The 17,422-nt window shown below is 45.3% G+C and overlaps 1 protein-coding gene across 2 annotated transcripts; it reads right to left on the reverse strand.

The window, feature by feature from the left end:
* Positions 1–1,094: 1,094 nt before the first annotated feature.
* On the reverse strand, positions 1,095–17,139 carry RWDD2B (RWD domain containing 2B). Of its 2 annotated transcripts, none has more exons than XM_077293948.1 (5): positions 17,013–17,139; positions 15,334–15,546; positions 4,315–4,382; positions 3,177–3,539; positions 1,095–2,545 (listed from the first exon to the last, which is right to left on the reverse strand). In XM_077293948.1, the coding sequence occupies exons 2-5, from the start codon at positions 15,541–15,543 to the stop codon at positions 2,308–2,310; spliced, it is 879 nt and encodes a 292-aa protein (XP_077150063.1). In that variant the 5' UTR covers positions 15,544–15,546; positions 17,013–17,139; the 3' UTR covers positions 1,095–2,307. The 2 variants fall into 2 exon arrangements, with proteins under 2 accessions (XP_077150063.1, XP_077150062.1); XM_077293947.1 differs by lacking the exon at positions 17,013–17,139 and adding an exon at positions 16,243–16,418 and having other exon boundaries at positions 2,172–2,545.
* Between the last annotated feature and the right edge of the window lie 283 nt (positions 17,140–17,422).

A 17,422-nucleotide genomic window follows, 5' to 3' on the forward strand; every position in this document is an offset into this window, starting at 1 on the left:
AAGCCTTTCATCAATGTGAAGCAAAGGAGAGCCAGGCTGAAGTTTGCCAAAGACCATAAGGACTGGACCATAGAGGACTGAAGTAAGGTAATCTCTGATGAGTCTCATTTTCAGCTTTGCCCAACACCTGGTCGTCTAATGTTTAGACGGAGACCTGGAGAGGCATACAAGCCACAGTGTCTGCACCCACTGTGAAATTTGGTGGAGGATCGGTGAGGATCTGGGGATGCTTCAGCAAGGCTGGAATTGGGTAGGTTTAATCTTTGCGAAGGACGTATGAATCAAGCCACATACAAGGTTATCCTGGAAAAACAGATGATTCCTTCTGCTCAGGCAATGTTCCTCAATTCTGAGGACTGGTTTTTCCAGTAGGACAATGTGTCATGCCACACAGCTAGGTCAATCAAGGTGTGGATGAAGGACCACCACATCGAAACCCTGTCATGGGCAGCCCAATCTCCAGACCTGAACCCCATTGAAAACCCCTGGAATGTAATCAGGAGGATGACGGATAGTCACAAGCCATCAAACAAAGAAGAACTGCTGACATTTTTGATCCAGAAGCAGTGTGAAAGACTGGTGGAAAGCATGCCAAGACGCATAAAAGCAGTGATTAAAAATCATGGTTATTCCACAAAATATTGATGTCTGAACTCTTCCTGAGCTAAAACATTAGTATTGTTGTTTCCAAATGATTATGAACTTGTTTTTTTTGCATTATTTGAGGTCTGCATTTTTTTGATATTTTGACCATTTCTCATTTTCTGAAAATAAATACAAAATTAATTGCTTGGAAATTCGGAGACATGTTGTCAGTAGTTTATAGAATAAAAGAACAATTTACATTTTACTCAAAAATATACCCATAAAGAGAAAAATCAGACAAACTGAAAATGTTGTAGTGGTCTCTTCATTTTTGCCAGAGCTGTGTGTAATCCCTAAATTCCCTAATTAGTTTCCTTTCCACTCTGGTAGCTGATATAACATTGTGTTGTGCTGCCATTTAGTAATGATGCCCTTGATTGTAAATTGTCTTTTTGCCCCTTCTACATTTCCCGGTCAATTGTTTTGAAGTAGATTATTTCTTTTTTATTATGCTTCTATATAATACATCTTTATAGACATCATCATCACTGTCCCCATTGGAGCTCAAAATCTTAATGCCCTATTAGCAATGTGGGAGGAAAGCAAAGTACCCCGAGGTAACACAAGAACATGTCATCTCAATGCAGATATTGTCCTTGGCGGAATTTGACCCGCAGCTTTGCAAAGCAACAGTGCTAACCTCTGAGCCACCATACAGGGCTAACCTCTGAGCCACCATACAGTGCTAACCACTGAGCCACCATACAGGGCTAACCACTGAGCCACCATACAGTGCTAACCTCTGAGCCACCATACAGTGCTAACCTCTGAGCCACCATACAGTGCTAACCTCTGAGCCACCATACAGGGCTAACCACTGAGCCACCATACAGGGCTAACCTCTCAGCCACCATACAGTGCTAACCACTGAGCCACCATGCTGTAACTGTATAAGCAAAGTCTTTATACTTGCACCATCTGAGTTACTGTAAATTCAAGTGTAAAAGATCCACATTTTCCAGTATTATTGTAAATACAATCCCCATATAATCCCTTATTCAGCTGTATGTAATGTTGTCCCTAGCAAGATTTCCAATCCGTCTGCTTCATACTTACATCGGCTTCCCCCGTGCAGATATAAGTATGGTTTCCTGTAAAATCTTTTGTCATTGTCCTTCCCCTTCTGACAGTTGTAAATATAATCATCATTATTTCCCCCAGTCTCCTTTCACGTCCAGCAGATACTGTATAAATATAGTCCTTAGTCACTGTCCTTCCATTTCTTGTACTTATAAATATCATCAGCCTCCTTCTCCCTCTGGCAGCTGTAAACAGTGTCCCTATTAAAATCTCCAGCTAGTCTGTTTCACCCCCTATCACCGTCTTCTTTCCCTTCTGATAGCTGTAAATATAATGCCCATTATTTCTCCTGATCAGTGTATAAATACAGTTCTTAGTCATTGCCCTTTCTTTTCTTGCAACTATATAATCCTTAGCACGTTCCCATATCAGTCTCCCCACCCTTCTGGCAGCTGTAAATATAGTTTGTAGTAAGTTTCCAAGTTGGTCTCCTCCACAATCTGGCAGTGAGAAATATTGAATAAGAAACACATAAAAAAAGTATAAACATGATTATAAAAAGGACATTTCCAATTGAACAGGTCCTATAAAAAGTGGAAAACAATTTATTTGTGCCAGAGGATTTCCAATGATCCCCCTCTTCTATCGCCCTTCAATACCAAAGTACATAGGGAAGACTTCAGCACAGCCTCTTTCCTGAAGGAACTGGTAGAGCTGGCCCAGGTCCATGTGGTTTCCTCGATTTCCATGTACATCAAATGCCTTCTCTTCTAGAGCCGGAAATTTTCTCAGTTTCTGGATTTCCATCTGAGACCCTGAGGACAATGGGACGTCTTCCCTGTGTCTTATTAAAATGCGTTTCCACGTCAGTTTCCTTATTCTGAAAAACAACAGAGATAATAAGAATGATATTGTGTCGGGAGCTACTCTCCGGCAGACCGACGCTGCTATGTTTCAAGCGGTGGCAGACCGACGCTGCTCTATTTCAAGCGGTGGCAGACCGACGCTGCTCTATTTCAAGCAGTGGCAGACCGACGCTGCTCTGTTTCAAGCGGTGGCAGACCGACGCTGCTCTGTTTCAAGCGGTGGCAGACCGACGCTGCTCTGTTTCAAGCGGTGGCAGACCGACGCTGCTCTGTTTCAAGCGGTGGCAGACCGACGCTGCTCTGTTTCAAGCGGTGGCAGACCGACGCTGCTCTATTTCAAGCGGAATACCAAAAATCTTACAAAAATTCCTACAAAACCAGTGTCCCTCACACTAATTAGCCTCTCTGACCCATGGCATATAACGTGTGATAATATGGCTGACGCACACCTGTAAGGGCAGCATTCTTGGCAGCTTAACCCCTTAGATGCTGCGGTGAATAGCGACTGCAGCATCCAAACGGTTAGCCCATTGCCATCACTCTTGGCCGCGGTGTGAAGGCGGTAAAATATATGAAATATTTAAAAATAAAAAAAACCCCAAAAACAATGGAAACCATTTGCGTTCCAAACCCATGTATACGTACCTAGACCAAAACTCTTCACAGGGCTCGTGTGCCCCCTCCACACACACGATTCCAGGTTTCCCGGGCATGCTGAAGCCAGAGAGTCCCAGCTCCTTCGACCATTCTAATATATATTTCCTTTTATGCTTATTGTATATGTGGTGGCTGTAAATCCACAATCTGGTAAAGATGGCGTCCTCGGATACCGCCGCTACTCCTTGCTGGTTGTCTGCAGGGGGCGCTGTGTTCAGGTAGGTCCCAGCATTGTCTTGCACCCACTCAGTAGCACTTAGGATGCAGACATCTCCAGTGCAGCTGCTTCTCAGATGAGCATTTAGGTCGGAATTTAGCTGCGCCTGCTGAGACCGGACTAGAGATGGCGACCTATGAGAAAAGGAATAGTGATACGTTACCTTGAGCTCTGAGTCCACGTAGAAGGCCCCACAAAGCGTACATGTAACTTATGATCTCACCTGTCAACAGGCTTTGCTATTTAATTTGACGGCAGCATAAAATTGGGGCAGAGACCCGAATTACAGGGATGTGTTACTTATTAGGCTGTGTGCTGTAGTTTCAATACAATTAGTGTTTGATGAGAATGCAATTATCTGTCATGGCAGTGTGCAGGATATCCCGGGGTTAGGGGTTCCTTCCTTATCTCTAAAGGTATGGGCGCCCTAACTATCCCTGCTTACTTCTGATGGTGATGATGCTGGGGCCGCATGCCTTGCTAAGCTCCTAAATCAGCCATTATCTGTCCCCTCCGGCATCCAGTGAAGTGGGGAATAATAGTGTATGAATATACTTTACCTGTTATCATTACTCCTTGGTTGTGTTCTGCCATCTGGTGGCTACCCTTGGTATTGTAGTCATATTTTCATTATTTTGTGTTGCTCATCAGCCTCCCCTACCTTTCATTGTTCATCGCTTTTACTATTAACTTTGAAAATTCTATTTTTACTGCGCAGTTGTGTATCTCAATCAAATATTTATTGTGTATATATACATTTTGTCTGATGTTTGATTAAACGGGAGCAACACTACTGTGATATATTAGGCTTGTTCCATGCGCTCTTACCTATATTGGTATATTCTTTCAGTTTATATACTATGACCAGTTTCCACATGATAAGGAGTAATATGACAGCACAAACTTTACCTGACAACGATTTCTGGTGGCACGTTAGGATAGTGCGGCGGGTATGAGCAATGTAACGACAGGACGTGCTGCAAGACAGAAAAGCAGCGGGAACCGATGAGAGATCAATACAAGATCATAAAACGCTCTAATGTCATTTTTCACTTTCAGTTTTCATCCTCTTTACACGGTGATACCCCCTTTTTTATTTTAGTTTTTTTTTTTTTTTAATTATGAGCTTATTTTTTTTACGGAGTGAGCGGATGTTTTTATTGGTGCATTTTGTGGAATACTTAACTGTATCATCACCTTTATACATGTACTAGATATTGAAGCCTTTCTACGCCTGGGTGGCGAGTCTGTCTCTCCATCCCTGCCTCTCTCTCTACAGTGGGTACGGAAAGTATTCAGACCCCTTTACATTTTTCACTCTGTTTCATTGCAGTCATTTGGTAAATTCAAAAAAGTTCATTTTTTCTCATTAATGTGCACTCTGCACCCCATCTTTTCTGAAAAAAAAAAACAGACCTGTAGAAATGTTTTCAAATTTATTATTAAAAAAGAAAAACTGAAATATCACATGGTCATAAGCATTCATACCCTTTTCTCAGACACTCATATGTAAGTCACATGCTGTCCATTTCCTTGTGATTCTCCTTGAGATGGTTCTACTCCTTCATTGGAGTCCAGCTGTGTTTAATTAAACTGATAGGACTTGATTTGGAAAGGCGCACACCTGTCTATATAAGACCTCACAGCTCACAGTGCATGTCAGGCCAAATGAGAATCATGAGGTCAAAGGAACTGGCCAAGGAGCTCAGAGACAGAATTGTAACAAGGCACAGATCTGGCCAAGGTTACAACAGAATTTATGCAGTACTCAAGGTTCCTAAGAGCACAGTGGCCTCCATAATCCTTAAATGAAAGAAGCTTGGGACCATCAGAAGTCTTCCTAGACCTGGCCGTCCAGCCAAACTGAGCAATCATGGGAGAAGAGCCTTGGTGAGAGAGGTAAAGAAGAACCCCAAGATCACTGTGGCTGAGCTCCAGAGATGCAATAGGGAGATGGGAGAACGTTCCACAAAGTCAACTATCACTGCAGCCCTCCACCAGTTGGGCCTTTATGGTAGAGTGGCCCGACGGAAGCCTCTCCTCAGTGCAAGACATATAAAAGCCGCATAGAGTTTGCTAAAAAACACATTTTAGCCATAGGGCCCTGCGAGCCCCATTAGAAAGTGCCACCGTTCTTGCTGCTAATCTTACAGAGTCTGTAGAAGCGTCTGATAAAAAGGCAGCAGCTCCCTGGATCATAGGAAGTTGGTCCTCTAATCGGTATAGCCAGACCATTAAAGGGAACCTGTCACCCCCAAAATCGAGGGTGAGGTAAGCCCACCAGCATCAGGGGCTTATCTACTGTACAGCATTCTGTAATGCTGTAGATACGCCCCCGATGTATCCTGAAAGATGAGAAAAAGAGGTTAGATTATACTCACCTAGGGGCGGTCCCGGTGCGGTCTGAAGGGTGTCACGGTCCTGTCCGGGGCCTCCTATCTTCATCAGATGACGTCCTCTTCTGGTCTTCACGCTGCGGCGCCGGCGTACTTTGTCTGCCCTGTTGAGGGCAGAGCAAAGTACTGCAGTGTGCAGGCGCTGGGCCTCTCTGACCTTTCCCGGCGCCTCCGCACTGCAGTACTTTGCTCTGCCCTCAACAGGACAGACAAAGTACGCCGGCGCCGCAGCGTGAAGACCAGAAGAGGACGTCATCCTATGACGATGGGAGGCCCCGGACCGGACCGCGCCGCTCATCGGATCAGACTGCCTGCCCAGGTGAGTATAATATAACCTCTTTTTCTCATCTTTCAGGATACATCGGGGGCTTATCTACAGCATTACAGAATGCTGTAGATAAGCCCCTGATGCCGGTGGGCTTAGCTCACTGTCGATTTTGGGGGTGACAGGTTCCCTTTAACGACCTAGCTGTGCAGGTAGCCACTACTGCTGGCCTAAGGGACCCTGCTGACGTCTCACAGGCACCCTTTAGAAAAATGTCCGCTTTTCTGTCCAATGGGTCTTTCATGTTCCCCCTGTCCTCAAACAGTAGTGAGTAGTGATGAGCGAGTGTACTCGTTGCTCGAGATTTCCCGAGCACGCTCAGGTGACCTCCGAGTATTTGTGACTGCTCGGAGATTTTGTTTTCATTGCGGCAGCGGAATGATTTACAGCTACCAGCCAGGCTGAGTACATGTGGGGGTTGCCTGGTTGCTAGGGAATCTCCACATGTACTTACGCTGGCTACCAGCTATATATCAAGCAGCTGAGTCAACAAAAACTAAATCTCCGAGCAGTCAAATACTTGCAGGTCACCTGAGCGTGCTCGGCAAATCTCGAGCAACGAGTACACTTGCTCACCACTAGTAGTGAGGTCTTCCTGGACGCTTTAGCCACAGCTGCGTCTAACCTTGGGGCTTTATCCCACGATGATGAGGCTGACTCCTCAAACGGGTACCTTCTCTTGAAGGCTGGATGCAGCGAACCTTTTCGCTCAGGCTTTTTCCATTCCCGTGCAATCAGCGAATTGAGCTTATCGTTCGCGGGAAAAGATCTGCAGACCTTCCGATCCAACCCTTTAAACATCATGTCCTGCATGGACCTCTCCGGCCGGGGCTCCACAATACACATCATACTGTTTACTGCCTTCACTAGCCGGTTCACCTGGTGAAGTGGGAAACAGGAGCGGCTTGACCGGGCTTCTGAAGTTGAAGATGATGAAGGGGATGACCCCGATATTACTTCCCCTGAGTCATTCTCTGACACTGACACAAGAGATCCGGGTTCTCTTCCCTTAAAGATCATCTCCTGGGGACCTTACTGAACCCCTGACCATCTCCCTTAGGCTACGTTCACATTTGCGTTGTGCGTCGCAGCGTCGGCGCCGCAGCGCACAACGCAAACGAAAACGTGGCAAAACGCACGCTAAAACGCTGCGTTTTGCGCCGCATGCGTCCTTTTTGGCCGAAAGTTGGACGCAAAAAAAATGCAACTTGAAGCGTTTCTTGCGTCCAACGCTTGCGGCCATGCGGCGCACAACGCATGTCCATGCGCCCTCATGTTAAATATAGGGGCGCATGACGCATGCGGCGCCGCTGCGGCGCCCGACGCTGCGGCGCTGACCGCAAATGTGAACGTAGCCTTACACTAGCATTAACGTCTGGGGCCTCTTCTGACTTTAAACGCTGTATGCATGGCCGGCACAGCTTTTTCTCATAGTTCTCCGGTAGCGCACTCCTTGTGTTTGGCCTTAGAGGTATACTTCCTCCCCTAACAAATATGCAGAGATAAGGGGAAACAGTACATCACCAAGAGAACTTTCATGAAGATCACTTGCCCGTGACCAGTAACTGAGTAGTACCGTAATTCGTGGGGGGGGTCACTCCCAGGCGTAGGGTCATCCATATGGGCTGGAGATTTGTCCGGCCTACCTTTCTGACTGGTTCTTGAGCCACCAGCGCGACCACTGTTACTATGCGGCTGTCGCTGAGTCACCTTTACTTCTCTGTAAGCTGCTGGACCGGTGACTGCTGCTTCATTTGCTGCTCTAGCGACTCCATCTTGAAAAATGGGCCTGGAAGCACCTGGCAGTCATGGTAGCCTCCTTAAATTGCCGGTCACCCCCTATCGAGCCCAGCAGAATTTCCATGTGGCCTGCCCGGTGCTATTATTATGAAGGCACTGGGCGTGCCCCCGTGACCGCGCCCCCCTGCGCACGGACACCACAGATGGCTGAATAGCACCCGGCTTCCCTGTACCGCCCACTACCCTGGACCGTGCCCCCTGACTAGCCGCCGCCATCTTTACCAGCGACCCCCAGCGATGTCATATGGGCGCTATTGGCCGCGTCACCCAGGCCCGCCTTCAACAGTCACCACGCATGTCCCGAGGCACGCGACGGGCCCCGCCCCCATCACCAAGATCATGCCCCAGCCGCATCATCAGAGCGTGACGGAAGTTTTTGCACAAATCCCGGAGATAGGACACAAGCCGCCGGAGCCGACAGCCATCCGGGAAAAAAACACCGCCACAAGCCTGGCGCAGACCCAGGAGACGGACACCCCCTGCAGCACCTACTCACCCACAGCAGCGGCGACGGACCACATCAAACACACACTGCTTCCCGGAGGCTGCTTCTACTGCTGTCACCCACATATGCAGCCCTCTGCACTCCGGCGCTTCCAGCACACCGGACAGGCCGAGACAGGGGACCCCCCGCTGCCTGAGCCGACCTGTCTGGCCTGGGCACACCTTCAGTCTTCTACCTGCTTCCACAGGTATGTCTGAAGAGGTTCGCCTGTCAGGGACAGGAAACCAAACTGATGCGGGACAGAGGTGCCGCCCTTTTATGTCTGTAGGTTTCCTGTCCTTGAAGGGTGGATCCCCTCTCTCGTGGTGCTTTCATGGGAGACTGAATAAAACTTGTTGCATCATTCCCAAGAAGACTCATGGCTGTACTAGCTCAAAAGGGGCTTCTACTCAATACTGAGCAAAGGGTCTGAATACTTATGACCATGTGATATTTCAGTTTTTCTTTTAATAAATTTGCAAAAAATTCTACATTTCTGTTCTTTTCAGTCAAGATGGGGCGCAGAGTGAACATTAATGAGAAAAAATTAACTTCTTTGAATTTACCAAATGGCTGCAATGAAACAAAGAGTGAAAAATGTAAAGGGGTCTGAATACTTTCTGTACCCACTGTGTGTAATATATATTCAACCCCTTGCAAAATGGAATCACGGGCCTTGGAGGATGTTCATTCAATTGTTTAATTTTGTAGAAAAAAAAAGCAGATCACAGACATGGCACAAAACTACAGTCATTTCAAATGACAACTTTCTAGGTTTAATAAACACTAAAAGAAATCAAGAACAAAAAAATGTTGTAGTCAGTAATGGTTACTTTTTTAGAACAAGCAGAGGGAAAAAATTATGGACTCACTCAATTATGTGGGAACAAATTATGGACTCACTCAATTATGTGGGAACAAATTATGGAATCACCCTCTAAATTTCAATTCCCAAAACTAACACCTGCATCAAATTAGATCTGCTCGTTAGTCTGCATCTAAAAAAGGAGTGATCACACCTTGGAGAGCTGTTGCACCAAGTGGACTGACATGAATCATGGCTCCAACACGAGAGATGTCAATTGAAACAAAGGAGAGGATTATCAAACTCTTAACCCCTTCCTGACATTTGACGTACTATCCCGTCGAGGTTGGGTGGGCCCGTATGACCGCCGACGGGATAGTACGTCATCACCGATCAGCGGCGCTCACGGGGGGGAGCGCGGCCGATCGCGGCCAGGTGTCAGCTGCATATCGCAGCTGACATCCGGCACTATGTGCCAGGAGCGGTCATGGACCGCCCCCGGCACATTAACCCCCGGCACACCGCGATCAAACATGATCGCAGTGTACCGGCGGTATAGGGAAGCATCGCGCAGGGAGGGGGCTCCCTGCGGGCTTCCCTGAGACCCCCGGAGCAACGCGATGTGATCGCGTTGCTGCGAGGGTCTCCTACCTCCTTCCTGGCTGCAGGTCCCGGATCCAAGATGGCCGCGGCATCCGGGTCCTGCAGGGAAGGAGGTGGCTTACCAAGTGTCTGCTCAGAGCAGGCGCTGGTAAGCCTGCAGCCCTGCACAGCAGATCGTCGATCTGGCAGAGTGCTGTGCACACTGCCAGATCAATGATCTGTGATGTCCCCCCCTGGGACAAAGTAAAAAAGTAAAAAAAAAATTTTTCCACGTGTAAAAAAAAATAAAAAAAAAATTCCTAAATAAATAATAATAAAAAAAAATATATTATTCTCATAAATACATTTCTTTAAATAAAAAAAACAAAACAATAAAAGTACACATATTTAGTATCGCCGCGTCCGTAACAACCCAACCTATAAAACTGCCCCACTAGTTAACCCCTTCAGTAAACACCGTAAGAAAAAAAAAAACGAGGCAAAAAACAACGCTTTATTACCATACCGCCGAACAAAAAGTGGAATAACACACGATCAAAAAGACTGATATAAATATCCATGGTACCGCTGAAAACGTCATCTTGTCCCGCAAAAAACAAGCCGCCATACAGCATCATCAGCAAAAAAATAAAAAAGTTATAGTCCTGAGAATAAAGCGATACCAAAATAATTATTTTTTCTATATTTTAGTTTTTATCGTATAAAAGCGCCAAAACATAAAAAAATGATATAAATGAGATATCGCTGTAATCGTACTGACCCGAAGAATAAAACTGCTTTATCAATTTTACCAAACGCGGAACGGTATAAACGCCTCTCCCAAAAGAAATTCATGAATAGCAGGTTTTTGGTCATTCTGCCTCACAAAAATCGGAATAAAAAGCGATCAAAAACGGTCACGTGTCCGAAAATGTTACCAATAAAAACGTCAACTCGTCCCGCAAAAAACAAGACCTCACATGACTCTGTGGAGCAAAATGTGGAAAAATTATAGGTCTCAAAATGTGGAGACGCAAAAACTTTTTTGCTATAAAAAGCGTCGCTGGTTTCACACTTGCGTTTTTGTCTGCAGCGTTTTTTGCACAAAAAAACGCATACGTTTTTTCCCTATATTTAACATTGAAAACGCATGCGGTTTTTTTGTACGCGTTTGGTCGCGTTTTCAAACGCATGCGGTTTTTTTCTGCATGCGTTCATTTTCAGAAATACAACCTGCAGTATTTTCTTGCGTTTTTAAGCACATGCGTTTGTTTGCGTTAAAATCGCATGCATTTTTATCGAAAAAAAACAGAAAACACACTGAAAAGCCACCCACCACCATCAAGGTGATAAAGGGATCCAAACCCTAACCCTAACTCTACCCCTAACCTCATCCCTAACCGTTTAATGAACATTTTCTGACAGTCATAGTGCCACGTATTTCAGTGCCACGTATTTCAGTGCCACGTATTTCAGTGCCACGTATTTCAGTGCCACGTATTTCAGTGCCACGTATTTCAGTGCCACGTATTTAAGTGCCACGTATTTAAGTGCCACGTATTTAAGTGCCACGTATTACAGTGCCACGTATTTCAGTGCCACGTATCACATATTTCAGTGCCACGTATTTAAGTGCCACGTATTTAAGTGCCACGTATTTCAGTGCCACGTATTTCAGTGCCACGTATTTCAGTGCCACGTATCACGTATTTCAGTGCCACGTGTTTCAGTGCCACGTATTTAAGTGCCACGTATCACGTATTTCAGTGCCACGTATTTCAGTGCCACGTATTTCAGTGCCACGTATTTCAGTGCCACGTATTTCAGTCACGTTTAGGGTTAGGGGTAGGGTTAGGGTTAGGGCTAGGGTTGGAGGTAAAGTTAGGGTTGGGGCTAAAGTTAGGGTTGGGGCTAAAGTTAGGGTTAGGGTTTGGATTACATTTACGTTTGGATTAGGGTTGGGATTAGAATTATGGGTGTGTCAGGGCTAGGGGTGTGGTTAGGGTTACCGTTGGGATTAGGGTTAGGGGTGTGTTTGGGTTAGGGTTTCAGGTAGAATTGGGGAGTTTCCACTGTCCAGGCACATCAGGGGCTCTCCAAACGCGACATGGCGTCCAATCTCAATTCCAGCCAATTCTGCGTTGAAAAAGTAAAACAGTGCTCCTTCCCTTCCGAGCTCTCCCGTGCGCCCAAAAAGGGGTTTACCCCAACATATGTGTTATCAGCGTACTCGGGACAAATTGAACAACAACTTCTGGGGTCCAAGTTCTCTTGTTATCCTTAGGAAAATAAAAATTTGGGGGGCTAAAAATCATTTTTGTGGGAAAAAAAAGATGTTTTATTTTCACGGCTCTGCATTATAAACTGTAGTGAAACACTTGGGGGTTCAAAGTTCTCACAACACATCTAGATAAGTTCCTTGGGAGGTCTAGTTTCCAATATGGGGTCACTTGTGGGGGGTTTGTACTGTTTGGGTACATCAGGGGCTCTGCAAATGCAACGTGACGCCTGCAGACCAATCCATTTAAGTCTGCATTCCAAATGGCGCTCCTTCCCTTCCGAGCTCTGTCATGCACCCAAACAGTGGTTCCCCCCCACATATGGGGTATCAGCGTACTCAGGACAAATTGGAAAACAAATTTTGGGGTCCAATTTATTCTGTTACCCTTGTAAAAATACAAAGCTGGGTGCTAAAAAATCATTTTTGAGAAAAAAAATAAAAATTATTTTCACGGCTCTGCGTTATCTGTAGTGAAACACTTGGGGGTTCAAAGCTCTCAAAACACATCTAGATAAGTTCCTTAGGGGGTCTACTTTCCAAAATGGTGTCACTTGTAGGGAGTTTCAATGTTTAGGCACATCAGGGGCTCTCCAAACGCAACATGGCGTCCCATCTCAATTCCAGTCAATTTTGCATTGAAAAGTCAAATGGCGCTCCTTCCCTTCCAAGCTCTGCCATGCGCCCAAACAATGGTTTACACCCACATATGGGGTATCATCGTACTCAGGACAAATTGCACAACATTTTTTGGGGTCCAATTTCTTCTCTTACCCTTGGGAAAATAAAAAATTGGGGGCGAAAAGATCATTTTTGTGAAAAAATATGATTTTTTATTTTTACGGCTCTGCATTATAAACTTCTGTGAAGCACTTGGTGGGTCAAAGTGCTCACCACACATCAAGATAAGTTCCTTAGGGGGTCTACTTTCCAAAATGGTGTCACTTGTAGGGGGTTTCAGTGTTTAGGCACATCAGGGGCTCTCCAAACGCAACATGGCGTCCCATCTCAATTCCAGTCAATTTTGCATTGAAAAGTCAAATGGCGCTCCTTTCCTTCCGAGCTCTGCCATACGCCCAAACAGTGGTTCCCCCCCACATATGGGGTATCAGCGTACTCAGGACAAATTGTACAACAACTTTGGGGGTCCATTTTCTCCTGTTACCCTTGGTAAAATAAAACAAATTGGAGCTGAAATTAATTTTGTGTGAAAAAAAGTTAAATGTTCATTTTTATTTAAACATTCCAAAAATTCCTGTGAAACACCTGAAGGGTTAATAAACTTCTTGAATGTGGTTTTGAGCACCTTGAGGGGTGCAGTTTTTAGAATGGTGTCACACTTGAGTATTTTCTATCATATAGACCCCTCAAAATGACTTCAAATGAGATGTGGTCCCTAAAAAAAAATGGTGTTGTAAAAATGAGAAATTGCTGGTCAACTTTTAACCCTTATAACTCCGTCACAAAAAAAAATTTTGGTTCCAAAATTGTACTGATGTAAAGTAGACATGTGGGAAATGTTATTTATTAAGTATTTTGTGTGACATATGTCTGTGATTTAAGGGCATAAAAATTCAAAGTTGGAAAATTGCAAAATTTTCAAAATTTTCGCCAAATTTCCATTTTTTTCACAAATAAACGCAAGTTATATCGAATAAATTTTACCACTAACATGAAGTACAATATGTCACGAGAAAACAGTGTCAGAATCGCCAAGATCCGTCAAAGGGTTCCAGAGTTATAGCCTCATAAAGGGACAGTGGTCAGAATTGTAAAAATTGGCCCGGTCATTAACGTGCAAACCACCCTTGGGGGTGAAGGGGTTAATAGAGGGTAAATCATCATGCAATGTTGCAAAAGATGTTGGTTGTTCACAGTCAGCTGTCTCTAAAATCTGGACCAAATACAAACATGGGAAGGTTGTTAGTCTACGTTCACATTAGCGTTCGGCGTCGCCGCATGCGTCATGCGCCCCTATATTTAACATGGGGGCGCATGGACATGCGTTGTGCTGCTTTTTGCGACGCATGCGTTTTTTTGGCCGCAAGCGTTGGGCGCAGGAAACGCAGCAAGTTGCATTTTTTTTGCGTCCAGCTTTCGGCAAAAAAGGACGCATGCGTCGCAAAACGCAGCATTTTAGCGTGCGTTTTGTTGCGTTTTTGTTTGCGTTGTGCGTTGCGTCGCCGACGCTGCGGCGCACAACGCAAATGTGAACGTAGCCTTAAAGGCAAACATACTGGTAGACCAAGGAAGACATCAAAGCGTCAAGACCGGAAACTTAAAGCAATATGTCTCCAAAGCAGGAAATGCACAACAAAACAAATGAGGAACGAATGGGTGGAAACTGGAGTCAACGTCTGTGAGCGAACTGTAAGAAACCGCCTAAAGGAAATGGGATTTACATACAGAAAAGCTAAACAAAAGCCATCATTAAGGCTATGTGCACATGTTGCGGATTTCCTGCGGATCCAAAGCGTTTTTTACGGTGCAGAAACGCTGCAGATCCGCAAGTGATTTATAGTACAATGTAAATCAAAGAGAAAATGAGAAAAAAAACAAACACTGTGCTAATGGTGCGGAAAATTCAGTGCAGAAACGCTGCGGATCAAAAAAAGTAGCATGTCACTTCTTTTTTGCGGATCTGCAGCGTTTTTGCACCCATTCCATTATAGAAATCCGCAGGGGTAAAAAACGCAGTAAATCCGCAGCAAACCCGCACAAAAAACGCGTCAAATCCGCACCAAAAATTCCTAAGCCTAAGCCGCATCGTGTGCACATAGCCTTTCACCTAAACAGAAAAAACAAGGTTACAATGGGCTAAGGAAAAGCAATCGTGGACTGTGGATGACTGGATGAAAGTCCTATTCAGTGATGAATCGCGAATCTGCATTGGGCAAGGTGATGATGCTGGACCTTTTGTTTGGTGCCATTCCAATGAGATTTATAAAGATGACTGCCTGAAGAAAACATGCAAATTTCTTTATTTTTTTGGCAGACAGATTCCCCTCCCCCCTCCCCTAAAAAGAGACAAAGGAAATGAAATAATGAATAAAATGTGTGAATGAAGCCTGAATGAAGGACAAACAAGACCCGGAGACATGGGGGCCTTTACATGACGAGCCGGCCTCACAATATGATCACTGTAAGTGGGGGCTAAATCCAGGCGCAATCCCTTTTTCTCTCGCGCGGTGCACTCACCTTGTACACGTCAGTGTGAACGAACCCTTATAGTCAGCCGTGGGCCGGTGGTGGTCTTACCTGGGCTGTGTCCGCCTCTCCCAGCTTCACGGTCAGAGTGAACTGAATCTGGAATGTGGGGGCGACGGCGGCGACGCGCCTCTCGGTGTAATCCCGCAGCTCGGCCAGCGCTAACTGATCGGTGACGCTGAACTCTTCCTCACTGGGGAACATGCTGGACAGAAGGTCCAGCTCCGATATTTGAGCCTCGGCTTCCTCATAGCTCGTCATTCTCTGAAGGAGCAAAAAATAATAGTCAAGTCTCCTAAACCTGGACACGTACGGCCCGGCCCGAGACACTGCCGGAAATATCCAGAGTGAAACGGTGAAAACTACGAGCCCATTTGTAATTAAAGCAGATCTGTCACCAGATTTAACATTAAAAACTACACTTTATCAAATAGATCTCTGACACCTGATGAGGCTGATGGACTTACTTTGAAATCCATATCAGAATGGTTGATATTACAGGTGAACAATTTAGGAGTCCGGACAGAAAATACAGAACTCATGATCCAACTGTATTCAGTGTCTGCTCTCCCAGCCTGCCAGCCGCAGCTTGTACTGAGCAGTGTGAGATCTCAGCAGGGAGGAGAGACACTGAGGAGCTGTCAGTCAGGTGGGCAGAGATCGGGACCCCCAAATAAAATAATAAAAGCTTACAGCCATCTACTCAGTCATTAAAAAACAACAATTTAATCCAGTTCAATTTTCAGAAATGACTGTGCAGCCATTTCGGCATCAATGTTAAAAGTAAATACATCAGCCTCATCAGGTCAATAAGATCTGTTTATTAATGTCTGCAGTTCGTAGTGTGAAATCTGGTGACAGATCCGAATAAAGGGAACTTGACAAGACCACGGGCAGCATGAATCAGACACCGGCGACATTATTTCAGCCATAAATCGCCACGTTTCAGAGGAAACATACCTTAGAAATCCATCTGGGAACTATGGGTCTCCATAGACTAGTCCGAAGCGTCTTCCCGCACCACATAAATAGTACGAGACCTGTCAGTCGTGGCTCGGGCAGCAGGTGTCAGCCATCAGGTTCCCTTTAAAGGTTATGGGCACCTTTGGGGGCATTTTATTCTTGTAATCCATTTTACTTGAATGCATGTATTTGGGGATAATAATCAGTTTTGCAGTTGGGGTTTCATTAATAACTTTGCATCGTTTGGCTCTGTGTTTCCCGCACATTGCCGGCTGCAGGTGAGGTAACGGAGAACCGTTCAGTGAGCTGGCATACGTCTTCTGTCTTTTTCCAGGTTTTCCGCACTGATTTATGACCACAGACCACATTAAACTAGTGCGGTGTTATATCAGCCGAGAGGAGCTCACTGAGGGATCCTCAGATGCTTCATTCTACAGCCAGTATTGTGCACCACTACACGTGCAGGCTGCAGAAGGCAAATGGGGGAAAATTACTAATGAAAACCAACTGCAAAAGTATTTATCAGCCCAAAATACATGCATTTATCAAAGAAAAGCTAAAAAAATGACCTCCCCACCCACCAGAAGATGTGTAAACCTTTCCAGCAACATTCATATCTATGCTATGTAAAGGGAAATAAGCTGCTGCCAGAAATATGACACAGATTATCTCTAGTGATAGTACTACAAGTCCCAACAGGAGTGCATTTACTGTACAGAGATATCACAGCTACTGGGGGCCACAAGGCAGCTTAGGGGTTAACTCACCAACACCGCAGCACTTCTAGAGTGCAAAGAGCCAGATGGCAGTCAGGGCTACAGCTGATTGGTCAAAAAGGGTCAGGTGACGCCGTGAGCACGTGATAAGCCTCTGGCGTGAAGTGGGCAACAGTTTCGTTTAGCGCTTGTCAAGTGTTTGGCATTGACAATAAAGTTATTGTGAAAAAAAAAAATCTCTAAAGGCAGACATATTTGTAATGGGCACGCTGCCTAGTAAATCTATAGGATTTTCCGATGTTAATCTATACTGTTGACCTCATTCAAAATGGCGTTTTGGCGTTCACACATAGAAGACAACTATCTAGCGGTGATTGTTCTACCCATTACTGCCGTAGATGACAGCAGAGCTACACTGACACGTGATACTAATGGGAGGAGCTTGGATCCGGCTTCTTTAT

This window comes from Ranitomeya variabilis, chromosome 3 (assembly GCF_051348905.1).
Source record: "Ranitomeya variabilis isolate aRanVar5 chromosome 3, aRanVar5.hap1, whole genome shotgun sequence".
In the NCBI taxonomy this organism is placed as follows: domain Eukaryota; kingdom Metazoa; phylum Chordata; class Amphibia; order Anura; family Dendrobatidae; genus Ranitomeya; species Ranitomeya variabilis.

Coding starts and splice junctions, on each gene's coding strand:
- RWDD2B (XM_077293947.1), bottom strand. CDS start 16,308: ATGTGGTGCGGGAAGACGCTTCGGACTAGTCTATGGAGACCCATAGTT. Junction 4,383..15,333: donor GAGAGGCGGACACAGCCCAG/GTAAGACCACCA, acceptor TCTGTCTTGCAG/CACGTCCTGTCGTTACATTG. Junction 2,546..3,176: donor TGTGAAGAGTTTTGGTCTAG/GTACGTATACAT, acceptor GTTGTTTTTCAG/AATAAGGAAACTGACGTGGA.